Consider the following 13603-nt stretch of genomic DNA (forward strand, 5'->3'; position numbering starts at 1 on the left):
TCGGGACCAAAATGTCTTAAATTTTCAATTACAGCTGGTTGTTTTTTATATCAAAATAAGGTATTTTGGTCATGGGTTGGAACAAATGATGCGACACAACAAAGAAATGGAGACATGTCCCTCAAAATAATAGCACAACATAGACTTTTTTACCCACATTTTTATCCATGAAAATGGCTTTGTGACACACTTTTAGGTCCTGACCCACCAGTTGAGAACCAAGGCTTTAGGGCTCCCATACAGGTGTTGTTTTAATTCTACTGATGCCCCTTTGCTCATAAAGAAGCAAAAGAAAAAAATAGGAACAATACACCTTTAACCAAAATACAAAAGTCTGCAGGAACAAAGAGCAGCGCCTGTCCTATTTTCATTTAAAAAAAGAAATATAAAGTCTGACCAGCAGGTGGCACTAGAGGCCATTATGTTTAATGGAAGATCACCTGTGGTCAAGTATGCACCTTACTTTTCCTTATTGATAGAAATACATTATTTAAACTATACATAGCATGCAGAAGTGTTAGGGGAGTATTACTCTGAATTTACAAAAACAACAAACCCCAATTACTGTAAACTCACTGTAGCCTTAAATACTTTAATCGTTTTTCTTTAGGCACAAGATGGAGATATATTTAGGCAAAACAAAAGACATTCGTGTCTTCATGGGGGTTTGGGGAAATTTTGAGGACTTTACATTCAAGGCAGGATAATCTCTGAAAACTGTAATTATTTTTCTGTGTCTACAAACACGTTAAACATTAGCTTTTTAGGGCAGCATGGGTCTCATGACTGGACTGAAGGCGTGTACTCTGTCAGCTCATTATATAAACCTCAAACAGGAGCATTCAAACAGTCTGCAGCTTTAACAATGACCTGCTGTGAGTTAGCATAAAGTTTGAAAAGACCGGTTCACACCTGTTAACGGGACAGCGAAGAAGACCGTCAACCTGACAGCTTCGCCGTAGTGTCTCATGTAAGTATCTCTCATTTTACACTCCAATTTTAAGGAAAAGCGGGTTTTTTTCAGTTTCTATCATTTTTATACGTCACCCCATTTGAATTATGCAACAGCTAATCAGATTAACATACCTATTTCTATATTCACGGTGAGTTTGTTGAAAATGACTACTTGCCGCCTGCAGACCAATTATTCATAACTTCAAGTCTCTATTTTGAAGTTTTATTTGTTCGTTATTGTTTAAACATAATTTAAGGGGCTGGTTTACCAAGTAGCTGTGTTACTACAGGCTACAATAACTGGTGGTCAAAATGGTAAAGAGAAAGTCTTACAGGATATACAAGTCGTCGAAAAATCATTACATAAATGGCTTTTGTCTCATTTAAGTACTAGCTGTGACAGGTCCAAAGCCTTAGAAAATCCTATTAAAACACCACAGGGGATTAAGAACAATTTAAAGTGCTTTAAAATAAGTTTGAAGTCACTGCTGTAGCCACTATGGTTTGTTTCCAGCGTTTTAGGGGAAAACAATTTTTTTTTTTTTTTTTTTTTTTTTTTTTTACATGGTTAAACTCTTCAGTTATCTCAATTAGGTGGCACAGCTTTATGGTAGGCTACTCTGGGTGCTCCTCAGGCTTGTGTTATTCATAAATCCACCATTAGTGCTTTACATTAGTGCTGAAATCTGACAGTGACTCTAAACGATGTTAGAATGACCTGAGCTCTCTTGTCTCCTGCTCAGACAGATAATTCAACAGTAAAGCTGTATTCAGGGCCAACCCGTAATATGGCGTACACCACTAATGACTCCTTACTGATATAAAACACTTCATCATAACCACTTCTCTTTACCACAGAGCCCTGCTGTAAATCATGACTGCAGACAGACGTGGAACATGCTGTTTGGTTTAGATCGTTTTTAAAATTTATAGCTTTACTTTGCTTTGATTTACAAATCAATAAATAATCATGACTAACCACTATCTTATGTGTTTTTGCAGAGGCTCACCGTCACCATGGATGCCTCTTCTGTTTCTATATGCTGTTGGTTTATGATGAAGACTACAGGCAAACCCTGCTTACATAACTCCCAATGCAGTTTTATTTTTTCCCATTAGCACTTTCATTTGAACCAAGTGGTTCTGTAATATTTGCATTTTTTAGCTTTATTTATCAACACATTACCTCAACTCTTACTGTAAAAGCACAGTAAATTGGCTTTTTTAAATAACATTAAATAAAAGAGTTAATAATAATGGATATGACAACTCTAGCAACCCTGGCTACCACCACCACAATGGCCCTGGCCTCTCAGTCTGATATGTCAGGATACTTGTGGCTGTTAGTGATCGGCTTCATCATCGCCTTCATCCTGGCTTTCTCCGTGGGGGCCAACGATGTGGCTAATTCCTTCGGTACAGCAGTGGGCTCTGGGGTGGTCACCATGCGTCAGGCCTGCATCCTGGCCACTATCTTTGAGACGGTGGGCTCGGTGCTGCTGGGGGCAAAAGTCAGCGAGACCATCCGACAGGGGATCATTGATGTTAGGATGTACAACGGCTCCGAGCACGTTCTTATGGCGGGATCCATAAGTGCAATGTTTGGTAAGACATGGCAGTTTTTACTTAAATATTGTTTTTGAAATCAATAAGATAATGTGATAGAAGGGGTGCAGGACATTATCTGTGTATCAGTATCAGCAGATGTGAAAATTACTTTAAGTATACAACCGATATTGGCATTGTTCATCCACGTTCCTTTGATTTTAAAGTTTAGTCTAAGGAGTGACGTATTGTTTGTGAACTGCATTTATGTATGGTATCAAAATTCCACTATCAAGTAACCATAAATGAAATACCTTAAGTCGGATTTACAGATCATGACAGCTGTCTGTGTTCATGTTTTTTGTCCCTAGGCTCGGCAGTGTGGCAGCTGGCTGCATCATTCCTGAAGCTTCCCATTTCTGGGACACACTGCATTGTTGGAGCAACAATTGGCTTCTCCATGGTGGCTAGAGGTCACCAAGGGGTCAGATGGATAGAGATACTGCGTATAGGTGAATATATTTGGTATTCCTCAGAGTTTAAATCAAGTATTTGCCCCCAAAAAAGAATAAAGTGTAGTCAAATGCTTGTTAATTATTTAACTTGTAAATGTGTTTTGTTAAAGTGGCGTCCTGGTTCCTGTCACCTGTGCTGTCAGGGATCATGTCGGGAATCCTCTTCTACTTCGTCCGCAAATTCATCCTGAACAAGGTGAGCCTCAAGCTAAAACTCCAGTGTACATAATTAGGTGATGGTTGTAATTTGAAGTCACTGTGATGGTGGTGGTGACAAGTTAAAGTAGCAGTTTCATAATATAATTGTACCTTGTCAGTTATTTTATAATTAAGTATTATATTCAAATGATACTTGGGTGAAAGCATATTAGTACTTCAAGGGTATAATGTCATGTCTTTTTTTCTGAGAGGTTTAGATAGATATAAAAGTGACGAGAGTCATGGCTGAACCGAAGGCGCCCGAAGCCCTAACATGACAACAACTTCCTTCTATAAGAAGTTGCATTTTATAGTAACCTAATGGTGCACTTGAAGGGAACCATTAAGAAAAGAGCAACTACCATATATAGCACACAAAAAGTTGCCATACATATATAGTGAGATTACAATTATACTGACTACACATCTATGATAAAGAAGATTGAATATTTATTTAGCAAAAATGCGCAAAGGAAAATATCAGTGAAAATAAACTTTGTACTGAGGAGCTTATGGCACTTTCTTGCATTGACCTATTATTGGATTTGTGCCCTCTTGAGAGCACTTTATCATGTATTGTCCACTGAAAGGAGCGGGGTCTGGCTGCAGACAGCAGCTCTCAGATGCCCCTCTTGAAGATCAGTACTGTTAAATGCACCACCATTATCAGAACGGAAGTGACATAATTTGCTATTACATCTTATTTCCTGTTTTAGAAGTCGTAATTGAAACAGTGGCTCTATTAGCTGTAGCTACGCAGCAAAAGCTAATGTAGCTACACTAACAACGTAGTTAACTATGTAAGCCACTGGTAGCTCCAGCAACATTAGTGAGAGCAAACATAGAAAAGCTAACGTAACAACATAAGCTATGTAGGCTATGTAGCTACATAGCAATGTTACCCTTAGCTACATTGGCTAATGTAGCTTTGTTAGCTTTTCTGTAAGCAGACTCTAAAGTTAATTAGCTAAACATTTGTGATTGGGTTGTGCAAGTTAGGTTTTTAACTTCTTACTTTTGGTGCCCAAAACTTAACCTAACTGGAAGTTTGATCCGATTTTATTTTAAAAAGGCACTTTAGAAGGCACCAAGATGGGCACTTTATCAAATTTTGTTCTCTTAGAGGGCACCCTTGAGGTCATGTTATCAAATTTTGTCCTCTTAGAGGGCACCCATGAGAATATTTTCTCAAATTTCATCTACGTAAAGGGCACTTAATAAAATTCTTCCACTTAGACGGCACCAAGATGGGCACTTTATCAAATTTTGTCCTCTTAGAGGGTGCCCTTTAGGATATTTTCTCAAATTTTGTCTACTTAGAATGCACCAAGATTGACCCATTATGCAATTTTGCCCACTTAGCAGGCACGTTTTCAAATTTTGTCTAACCTAGAGGGCACTCTGGAGGGCCTATTATCATGTTTTGCCCACTTAGAGGGCATCCCAGATAGCACTTTATCTAATTTGTGCACTTAGAGTGCACTCTTTACTTTTTATCAAGCAAGGTGGCATCAAAGAGGGCACTTCTGTTGTAGTTTTCAAACTTAGGGCCCCAGTGGGAGCAATCTACCCCTCTTGCCTACCCTTTTGGGCCCAGTGGTGTAGGAACTATTAGTTTTATCTTTAATGTTTCATATTAACAATAAATGTTGTTTTTTATGGGCGATTTTTTTTTGTCTGAGAAAACTACAGCTTTCAAATGAAAAAGACTATAAATGAATGCAGAAGATTGAATTTTGCACTGCTCTGTAAAGGGTGATCCTGTACCAAACGGCCTCAGAGCTCTTCCTGTCTTCTACGCCATCACGATGGGAATCAACCTCTTCTCCATCATGTTCACAGGAGCACCACGTGAGTAACACTGACACTCTCTCCACACAGGCTTCTTTTAATTTTCACCTGCTGCACTATCACAGCTGCTGTTGAATTCCCTGGAGTGAGGTGAGGTCTGAATTAGTGACACTGAGGACTCAGAGAAGAGTTGATGACACCCCTTTATTTCAAATCAGGTGACAAGAGGAAGTAAACATTTTATTTTAAAAAGGCAGACTGTCCTGACATCAACCTAAGAAAACATTCCAACATCTCTTTAACATTATATTACTTTCATGAATGTCAGAACAAGACTTACACAACAAGTATAAATTCATATCAGTTAAATGGTAATTCTAAAGAAAGATAAATATATTAAATGGAAAATTTCCACTCCTTTTTGTTTCGTTTGCAGGATTGAACTTATCGAGAAGTCAACTGGCCTGGGCCCTTCACTGAAGGCTGCAGGCCGGTGTGTGCATCAGGAAATATAGCACACCAAAACTCCTGCTGTGCAAAAATACAGCGTAATGCAACACAACTTTCCACATCTTACACCCTAAGATACCAGCATATTTACTCCTGACACAGCCAAACAGAAAACCATATCCTAAATTCAGTTAGAAAAAATGCATCACACTTCAGCTGTTTGTGCAGCTGTTGAAGCTTTTGGGCTTTACATCCATGTAAATGGTTAAAGACCCAGTTATTTCTTTGAGGCCTTTATTGATAATATCCTGTTGTCTACAAGAGCAAATGGGTAAGTTGTTTCTGTGAGGAAAGATTTAATGTTGTCTCACTAACCTGGATTGTGCAATCGTATTATTTGAGTAATAGTTGCAGGAGGGTATCAGTGACATAAGTGAAGTTTAGTTGACAGAGTGTACTCTTAACATATTATCACTTGGCTGCAAGATGGCTCTGTCTCTTACTATCTGTTGGGAGGAGTGTGGACTCTTGCTGATACTGTTTGTTAGAACAAGTTGAGACACTGAAGCAGGCTGTTGTGACAGTTAATGCCACCTTCTTTCTTTTTTGTAACAGAACTTTTGGTATCTTACAGGAAAACATCTAAGGAAAATTAAAAAAAAAAAACTATGATTAAATAAATACAGCCCCCCTTCAAGAATAATATATACAGATGAGGACAAAATTATTAGCCCCTGCCATGAAAATGTCCCTTTCGTAAGTATTTCCCATCTGCTGTTAAAAGAAGGGTGGTCTGCTGTTAAGAGTTGAGGAGCTTTTCCAAACAGCCTAGCTTTTTTGGGGGGGGTGGGTACATTGTTTTACTTTGCACACAGAAACAAAATTATTTTACAAAAAATAAATAAAATGAACTACCAGGGTCCAAACTGACCTTTTTGTTGAGCCAAACACAAACCACTGTTGTGTAATGATGTGCTTTAACTTTGCAATATTCAACACTTATAAAATTAAGTTAAAAACTGATGGTTGTTTTTACAGTTACACAGTATAAAAATTTAAGTAAGGGTTTTGGTTGTCACTTGAAAAGCATCATGAAAAAAAATCACTTTAGACCTGAGAAAAAGAATTGTTGAAGCTCACAAAGCAAGAGAAAGATATACAAAGTTATCACAGCTTTTCCAAGTGTCAAGAACTGGAGTGAGAATCAAGAAATTCAAAGAGAGTCACACAGTCTAGATCAAGCCTGGCAGAGGGAGAAAGAGGAGGATTTCAAAGACTGGAAAGAAAACTAGTGAGAGATGTGTTCAAAGACCCCAGAACAACTGCCAAGACATTGGTGAATGACTTAGCCAAGTCAGCAATTGTAGTCTCAAAGAAGACCATCACTAGAGCTCTGCAGAGGAAGTGAGGTTGCAGATCAAGGAAAACTCATTTTCTGCTGAAGGGACACCTTGAAGTCAGACTGAACTATGCTGAGGAGAAAGATTATGAGAACTGGAAGCATGTCCTTTGGTCAGGTGAGACCAAACTAGAGCTGTTTGTTCTCAGACGTTGCTTATATTTGGAGAAAGAAGGAAGAGGTGCATGTTTTAAAAAGCTGTGATGAAAATTCTTTGCTCTGTTTAACAGCACTTAGGAAATACTTTTAAAAAATCTCAGGGGGGCTTATAATTTTGTCCTCATCTTTTACCATTAGTTTCCTTCAAAGTGTAAGGTTCCTGCTCCTAAGTGTCAGACAGTTTTAATATTACAAGGTTTATGAAAGTGATTAGATATAAAGGCATGTTGAAGTACTAACACCCTCTTCGTCATGATTTTTGAAGGAGCAGATATCCTTTAAAGAAGCAGCTATATTTATGTTTCTCCTTATTTTTAACAGTTTTCTCTCTCGTGTCTCTGTCTCGTGTGCACAGTGCTGGGCTTTGACAGAGTACCATGGTGGGGAACATTGTGTATTTCACTAGGCTGTGCCCTCATCACTGCTCTGGTCGTTTGGTTCATTGTTTGCCCACGTCTGAAGAAGAAAATCAAACGTGAGTAAACTCCGCACAATCAGAAATGCACTGAATAAAAATCACTTTAATGCATAATTCTCAATTTTACAATAAGTAACTTGATTGTTTAGTCAAGTGGTCACCTAAAGCCTTTGTAACTGGGTTATGTCATTTTGACTTTGTTTGTCTTTGTAGCACATTGGCTGTTACTGTATTTGTTTTGGCTGTTTTTTCATCGGCAGTGCGTTCATGTCATTGCATTTAGTTTCACCTTTTGCATGGTTAGCTTGTTTTTTTCCTTATCAGAACCGTCTGGTATACTGGGGCATATTTGCCCTTTTTAGTAATGAGAGAAAAAAATTGCTCTGAAGATACTCCAATAACAAGAACACATAACTTTTTTTGTTTGTTTTTTCACCTGTTAACGTGGTGGAAAACGATTATACAGGCATTCACATTTTCACCTTTAACCGGCTACCTTGCCTGTGATGATCTAAGTTAAGTACTGTAATGTTTTTCAGGAGAAATTGCTCCTGCTCCCTGTGAGACTCCACTAATGGAGAAGACCTCCAGTAAGCCTGCACCTACTGAGTCGCCCTCAATACCACCACAAGACCCTCCACCTGAAACTCCTGCCGTCGACAATCAGAAGGTGGCTTTCAGACTTGGAGGCTCAGAGGAAACTGATTTGGACAACAATGACATAGAGACCAAAGATCTTGATATCAGCAATGGTGAGAAATTACAGCTCAAACTGTGCTTAATCAGGCTTTATAAATCTCCCATTATCACATCTATTATGTATCAAAACAAAACTAAAATTGGTTCTAAGATTATCAGCTGCCAAACAATGAACATTTTATTTTGAAGGACTGAACGGCTCTGTCGGTCCCATGATGATCACTGACCCCCACAGTGGACGCTCACACACCATCCACAAAGACTCCGGCCTTTACAAAGACCTGCTGCACAAGCTCCACATGGCGAAGGTCGGAGACTGCATCGGGGACAGTGACACTGAGGAGCGACCAATCAGGAGGAACAACAGCTACACCTCCTACACCATGGCCATCTATGGAATTCAGGGAGATCCTAAATACAAGGACGTGGAGGGGGGTGGGCTGCAGAGGAGATCCAGGGTGGACAGCTACAGCAGCTACAGCTCAGCTGTGACAGGTGCGAGCACGATCCAGGATGGGAGTGTGACACAGGAAACAGAAAAGGGTCTGGCTCTGGAGGAGGATGAGCTGGAGGTGGATCCACCAGCCGTGTCTTTGCTTTTCCAGTTCCTGCAGATCCTCACGGCCTGCTTTGGGTCTTTTGCTCATGGAGGGAATGATGTCAGGTAGGCAAGAGGTGGTTTGTTTTCTGAAGAAGAATTTATCCATGCACTTAGAGAAATTAAAGAAGCTATTTTTTATCTCCAGCAATGCCATTGGTCCTCTGGTGGCTCTCTGGCTTCTATATGAGAGTGGCTCTGTCATTTCCAATTCGCCTACACCCATTTGGTTGCTCCTCTATGGTGGAGTGGGAATCTGTGCTGGACTCTGGGTTTGGGGACGAAGAGTGATCCAGACCATGGGCAAAGACTTGACTCCTATTACACCCTCCAGGTATTCAGCATATTAATATGTTTGAAATTCTGCTAAATCTAACAGAAAAAGTGCAATAAAATGTTTTCTTCTATTTTAGTGGATTCAGCATTGAGCTGGCCTCAGCACTCACAGTTGTTGTGGCGTCTAATATTGGTCTTCCTGTCAGCACAACCCACTGCAAGGTAATGAATCTTAAAACACCAAGAAAATAGGTACTACATTCTGTACTGTTGCTGAAAACATGTCAGCATCCCCTCAAATACTGTTTAAAAGGCAGTAGCAGGTATTTCTGAGAATGTTGGTCAATGCATCAGTCCAGTACCATAACAAATAAGTCCCACAGTAATTTAGATTTTTTCTAACAAGATTTATTTTGGGGTTTATTTCAAAAGAAACAAGCTAGTGGGCAGGGTCAGGAATCAAGAAGAGAGGGTGGACAATTACATGTGGGACAGGAGTCACATGTCAGACTTGAACCTAGACCTTCAGTGTCGGTGACTGGGACTCTGTATATGGGGTGTATGAGCAAACTACCAGGCCACCGGTGATCCAAATTAATCTGTATTATAGTAAGGTTGTCATAATTTAATGTACTCTGATACTTTTTTGATACCATGTGCTTTATATGAAACATTGCCTGTTATTTTGATATTTGAAAAGTTTTGAAGAAAAAAAGTATACATTTGTATTTAACCTAAAGCTGCCATGAGCAGAGTGAGAGAGAAACAGCATGCAGTCAAAGGAGACAGATTCCTGTTGGTAAAACAGAGATATGGAGGGAGTAGATGTTTCCTGCTTGTGTCACAGCAGTTACACTCTAAAGAAGTTAGAAACACACTAAAACCTCTGCACAAACATGAAGGCAAGGCAAGTTTCTTTTTTTTAGCACGTTTCAGCAACAAGGCTATTCAGAGTGCACACAGACAAAGGGAAAAGGAAACACAACATATAAAAGTTATTAAAACAGCCAATAAAACGCACAAAAGACAAAAAGATAGAAATCAAAAGAGAGAAAATGATGAAAACTGCTAGCTAAAACAACTCTCCTACCCAGACATAAAACATCGGACCCAGTCAGTACCATATTTTGCTTTGATCTTACAGACAGATAGAGAGCAGAGTAGAGAGACAGTGAATTCTCCTGGTCCCTAAAAGTTTTCTTTTGCATTCCAACCTCCAGACTAACGACAGCCTCAAAGCCTCGCACAAACACAGATACCCATTAAATTACCTAAATAGGTAAAAAAAAAAAAAAAAAAGATGCAGACTGCGGAATCAGTGCAGACACTTCTGCTTTATTAATGGTAATTCAAAGGAAATATTTTATGAAAGGCTGGTCCTTTACATTATTGCAATGAAAATTGTATTTGTTTTACCTTTTATTACTTTACAGTATATAGGATGTTAAAATTAGGTTTGTGTTTGATTTAAGCGAACCTTTCTCATGTGCAGGTTGAACATTTTAATGCAATTTACCCAGAGCTGTTCTTCAGTTGTGTTTAACTTCATATTAATACAATTTTAAAGTCTCAGTTTTTGACTTTTCCTAAAAGTGTATTTAGTAGCACCTGCTTGCTGTGATAAAAAAATACATACATAATAACAAATTTTATAAATGACCATTTATACCTAGAGCTGCCGTATGGGTTAAGTTTCAGGTCTGAGTGATCAGTCCTAAGACAACTTTCAAGGTGACGGATCTTCATCCGACAGAGATCTAGTTCTTTTTCTTTGATTAATGTTTATGGTTAAGTAACTGTTCTTGATCCATGCTATTCATGAAAATGAATCACTCTTATAACAGGTAAATCTTACCCACTGGCTGTTTTAGGTATATAAGAATCCCAGGTGGTTCTGGTGTTAAAAAGGAAAAACTAGATCAAGCAGTTTTGGGTGTCTGGGAGATAATTTTGCTGCTGTAGATTAAAAACATGCATTAATATCTTCAGATTGTAAATAGTAACACATCAAATTTTTAAAAATCTGGTATTTCTGGACCAATTACATTTTGTTTTAGAGCTGAGCACACAGATGCTAAGTTTATGTTACCGGTCCAGTTAGCATTATAATTAACACGATGTTCATAACACAATTTAATTGTACAAAGTTAAACACTGGTTACAACAAAATTACATGTAAGTTGGTCATCACTCCAAGAGATATATGGTAAGTCGATAGCCGATGGGTTCAACGATTGGCCCCAAATAATCAACAAATGTGAGCTAAATAATCGCATGACTGTATCAAACAAACTAGTGTTGTTACTACAGAGTGTATTGTTACTCCAAATTGGCAAAATGTAAACAATCAGCCTTTTTCCACCTTTGTTACGATATTTTGTTATCCACAAATATTGTAGGGGTAAGTTGGAATTGGTTTTAGTACATTAATCTAGTCTGAAGTGTCACATCTTTGGATTCACCTTTGAACCTCGATCACAGGTGGGGTCTGTTGTTGCTGTTGGTTGGCTGCGCTCCAGGAAATCTGTCGACTGGCGTCTGTTCAGGAACATCTTCATCGCCTGGTTTGTTACAGTCCCGATCTCCGGCCTGATCAGCGCTGCCATCATGGCTCTCTTCATTTACGTCATTCTGTGAGCCTCAAACTGTGCAGCTACAACTGAACTGACCACCACTGACAGTTAATAATGACTGACAAATCAAACTGTGCCAAGAAACTTTCTCTATTTGGTTCTTGTTCCTGACATTAATATTATCACTTAATGTCAAAGCAGCGATGTGAGACGTCATCTATGAATGGTTGAGTATCATTCAATGTTCACAAGTTTGTGATCTGTATATCATGATGTACATTTGTATAAAAGCAATGTTGTATTACAATCAAACATTCATTTAAAAACTACTAACAGTTCAATGTTTTAATATTTTGATGTAAAAAATAAAAGGTTTAAAATATATTTAACCCTTTATCACACATTTTTCACTGAATTTTATGTCCACATGTGACAGGTATGTGATGATAAAGGCAAAAAGCACTATCATGTGGAGTTTTTGGAGTATGTTGATTAAACAATTACAATACCTGACAAAGTCTATTTCTTGTATTTTTCATCCCCAATGTCAAGTTACTACAAAAAAAGATGATTTATTCCTTAGTAAGGGTAAAACTTCTCCCTCCAGACCTGCACTATATGGTCAAAAGTATTTGGACGCCTGACCGTTACACCAACACGGACATGTACGTGTACTTTAATATGGAGTTGACCCCCTTTTGCAGCTATAACAGCCTCCTCTTCTTGGAAAGCTTTCCACAAGACTCAGGAATTTGTGCCAATTGTTTCTGGAGAGCATTTGTGAGGTAAGGCACTGATGTTGGATGAGAAGGCCTGGCTCACAATCTCCATTCCAGTTCACCCCAAAAGTGCTTGATGGGGTTGAAATCAGGGCTCTGTGTGGGCCAGTCAAGTTCTTTCACACCAGCCTCATCAAACCATGTCTTTATAGTCCTTGCTTGTGCACTGGGGCACAGTCATGTCAGAATAGAAAAGGACCTTCCCCAAACTGTGCCAGATGTTCTCCTGGCATCTGCCAAACCCTGACTGGCCCATCTGCTCCAATGTTGAGTGTCAGAGTGCTTCACATCACTCCATCTGATGCTTGGCATTTGACTTGGTGATGTGAGACTTCCATGCAGATGCTCAGCCATGGAAACCCATTCCATGAAACTACCACTGCATAGTTTTTGTGCTCACATTAATGCCAGTGGAGGTTCAGAACTCTTCTGCTATGGAATCAGCAGAGCATTGGCGCCCTAGCAGTCATTGACCCCGCTCTGGATGAAATTTCCAAAACTATCTCATTGCAAAGGTGGCATCCATAACAGTACCATGCTTGAAGTCACTGAGCTCTTCAGAACGACCCATTCTCTATCACAAATGTTTGCAAATAGAGACTGCATGGCTGTGTGCTTGATTTTATACACCTGTGGCAACAGGTCTGATTAAAACACCTTAATTCAATCATTAACAGGTGTCAAATAATTTAAAGTCAATCATAGTGAAGACTTAAAAGTCACCCTCTTTGTTTGCAGTAACCCCTTTAGATACATTGCTTCTGCAAAAACTTAGCTCTCCTGGCTGTAGTTGAGTGGAAGCCCACTAGGTGGTGTTGTTGCATTAACATCACAGCTAAACTCAACATCAACGTTACGGCCACCGTGTAACATTCAGATACCCCAGCAGTGTAAAAAAAAAAAAGACCTGTTTTTATTGAAGTTTACTACTAACCAACAATGAGTTCTCAGATTGCTTAAATTCATACCATAAATACAAAAGTAAGGTATTAAAAAATCTGCAAATGACTTTGTCTTATTAAATGTTTAATTTCTTTCACACCACTCATTATAATTCAGAACTAGCTCTTGATGCTACATCAGTTATACCTATGCTTTGTTGATTATATTTTATCAAAATCCAGCAGCTCTTGATGTTTTCTTTCAAAGTTCCTGCATAGAGTTTTATATGTCAGAACTTTAATTACAGTTGCAACATACTTTTTTATGTTAATAACACTTAATCCAGCCAAAAAGCCAGGATGACAGA

General features: G+C 38.8%; 1 protein-coding gene across 1 annotated transcript; it reads left to right on the forward strand.

Moving 5' to 3' along the window:
- The first annotated feature begins 817 nt into the window (after window positions 1-817).
- slc20a1a (solute carrier family 20 member 1a) lies at window positions 818-11959 on the forward strand. Its single transcript, XM_041786456.1, has 11 exons — window positions 818-970; window positions 1957-2559; window positions 2871-3011; window positions 3125-3210; window positions 4967-5063; window positions 7367-7486; window positions 7969-8181; window positions 8318-8792; window positions 8875-9060; window positions 9140-9224; window positions 11484-11959. The coding sequence occupies exons 2-11, from the start codon at window positions 2211-2213 to the stop codon at window positions 11637-11639; spliced, it is 1908 nt and encodes a 635-aa protein (XP_041642390.1). The 5' UTR covers window positions 818-970; window positions 1957-2210; the 3' UTR covers window positions 11640-11959.
- Window positions 11960-13603: the final 1644 nt, after the last annotated feature.

The sequence above is a fragment of the Cheilinus undulatus genome, linkage group 5 (assembly GCF_018320785.1).
Source record: "Cheilinus undulatus linkage group 5, ASM1832078v1, whole genome shotgun sequence".
In the NCBI taxonomy this organism is placed as follows: domain Eukaryota; kingdom Metazoa; phylum Chordata; class Actinopteri; order Labriformes; family Labridae; genus Cheilinus; species Cheilinus undulatus.

What these genes read in the sequence shown, in the direction of transcription:
- slc20a1a (XM_041786456.1), top strand. Translation starts at nt 2,211, where the DNA reads ATGGATATGACAACTCTAGCAACCCTGGCTACCACCACCACAATGGCC. An exon ending in ATCCATAAGTGCAATGTTTG is followed by an intron (nt 2,560 to 2,870) that starts GTAAGACATGGC and finishes TTTTGTCCCTAG; the next exon opens with GCTCGGCAGTGTGGCAGCTG. An exon ending in ACTCCTATTACACCCTCCAG is followed by an intron (nt 9,061 to 9,139) that starts GTATTCAGCATA and finishes CTTCTATTTTAG; the next exon opens with TGGATTCAGCATTGAGCTGG.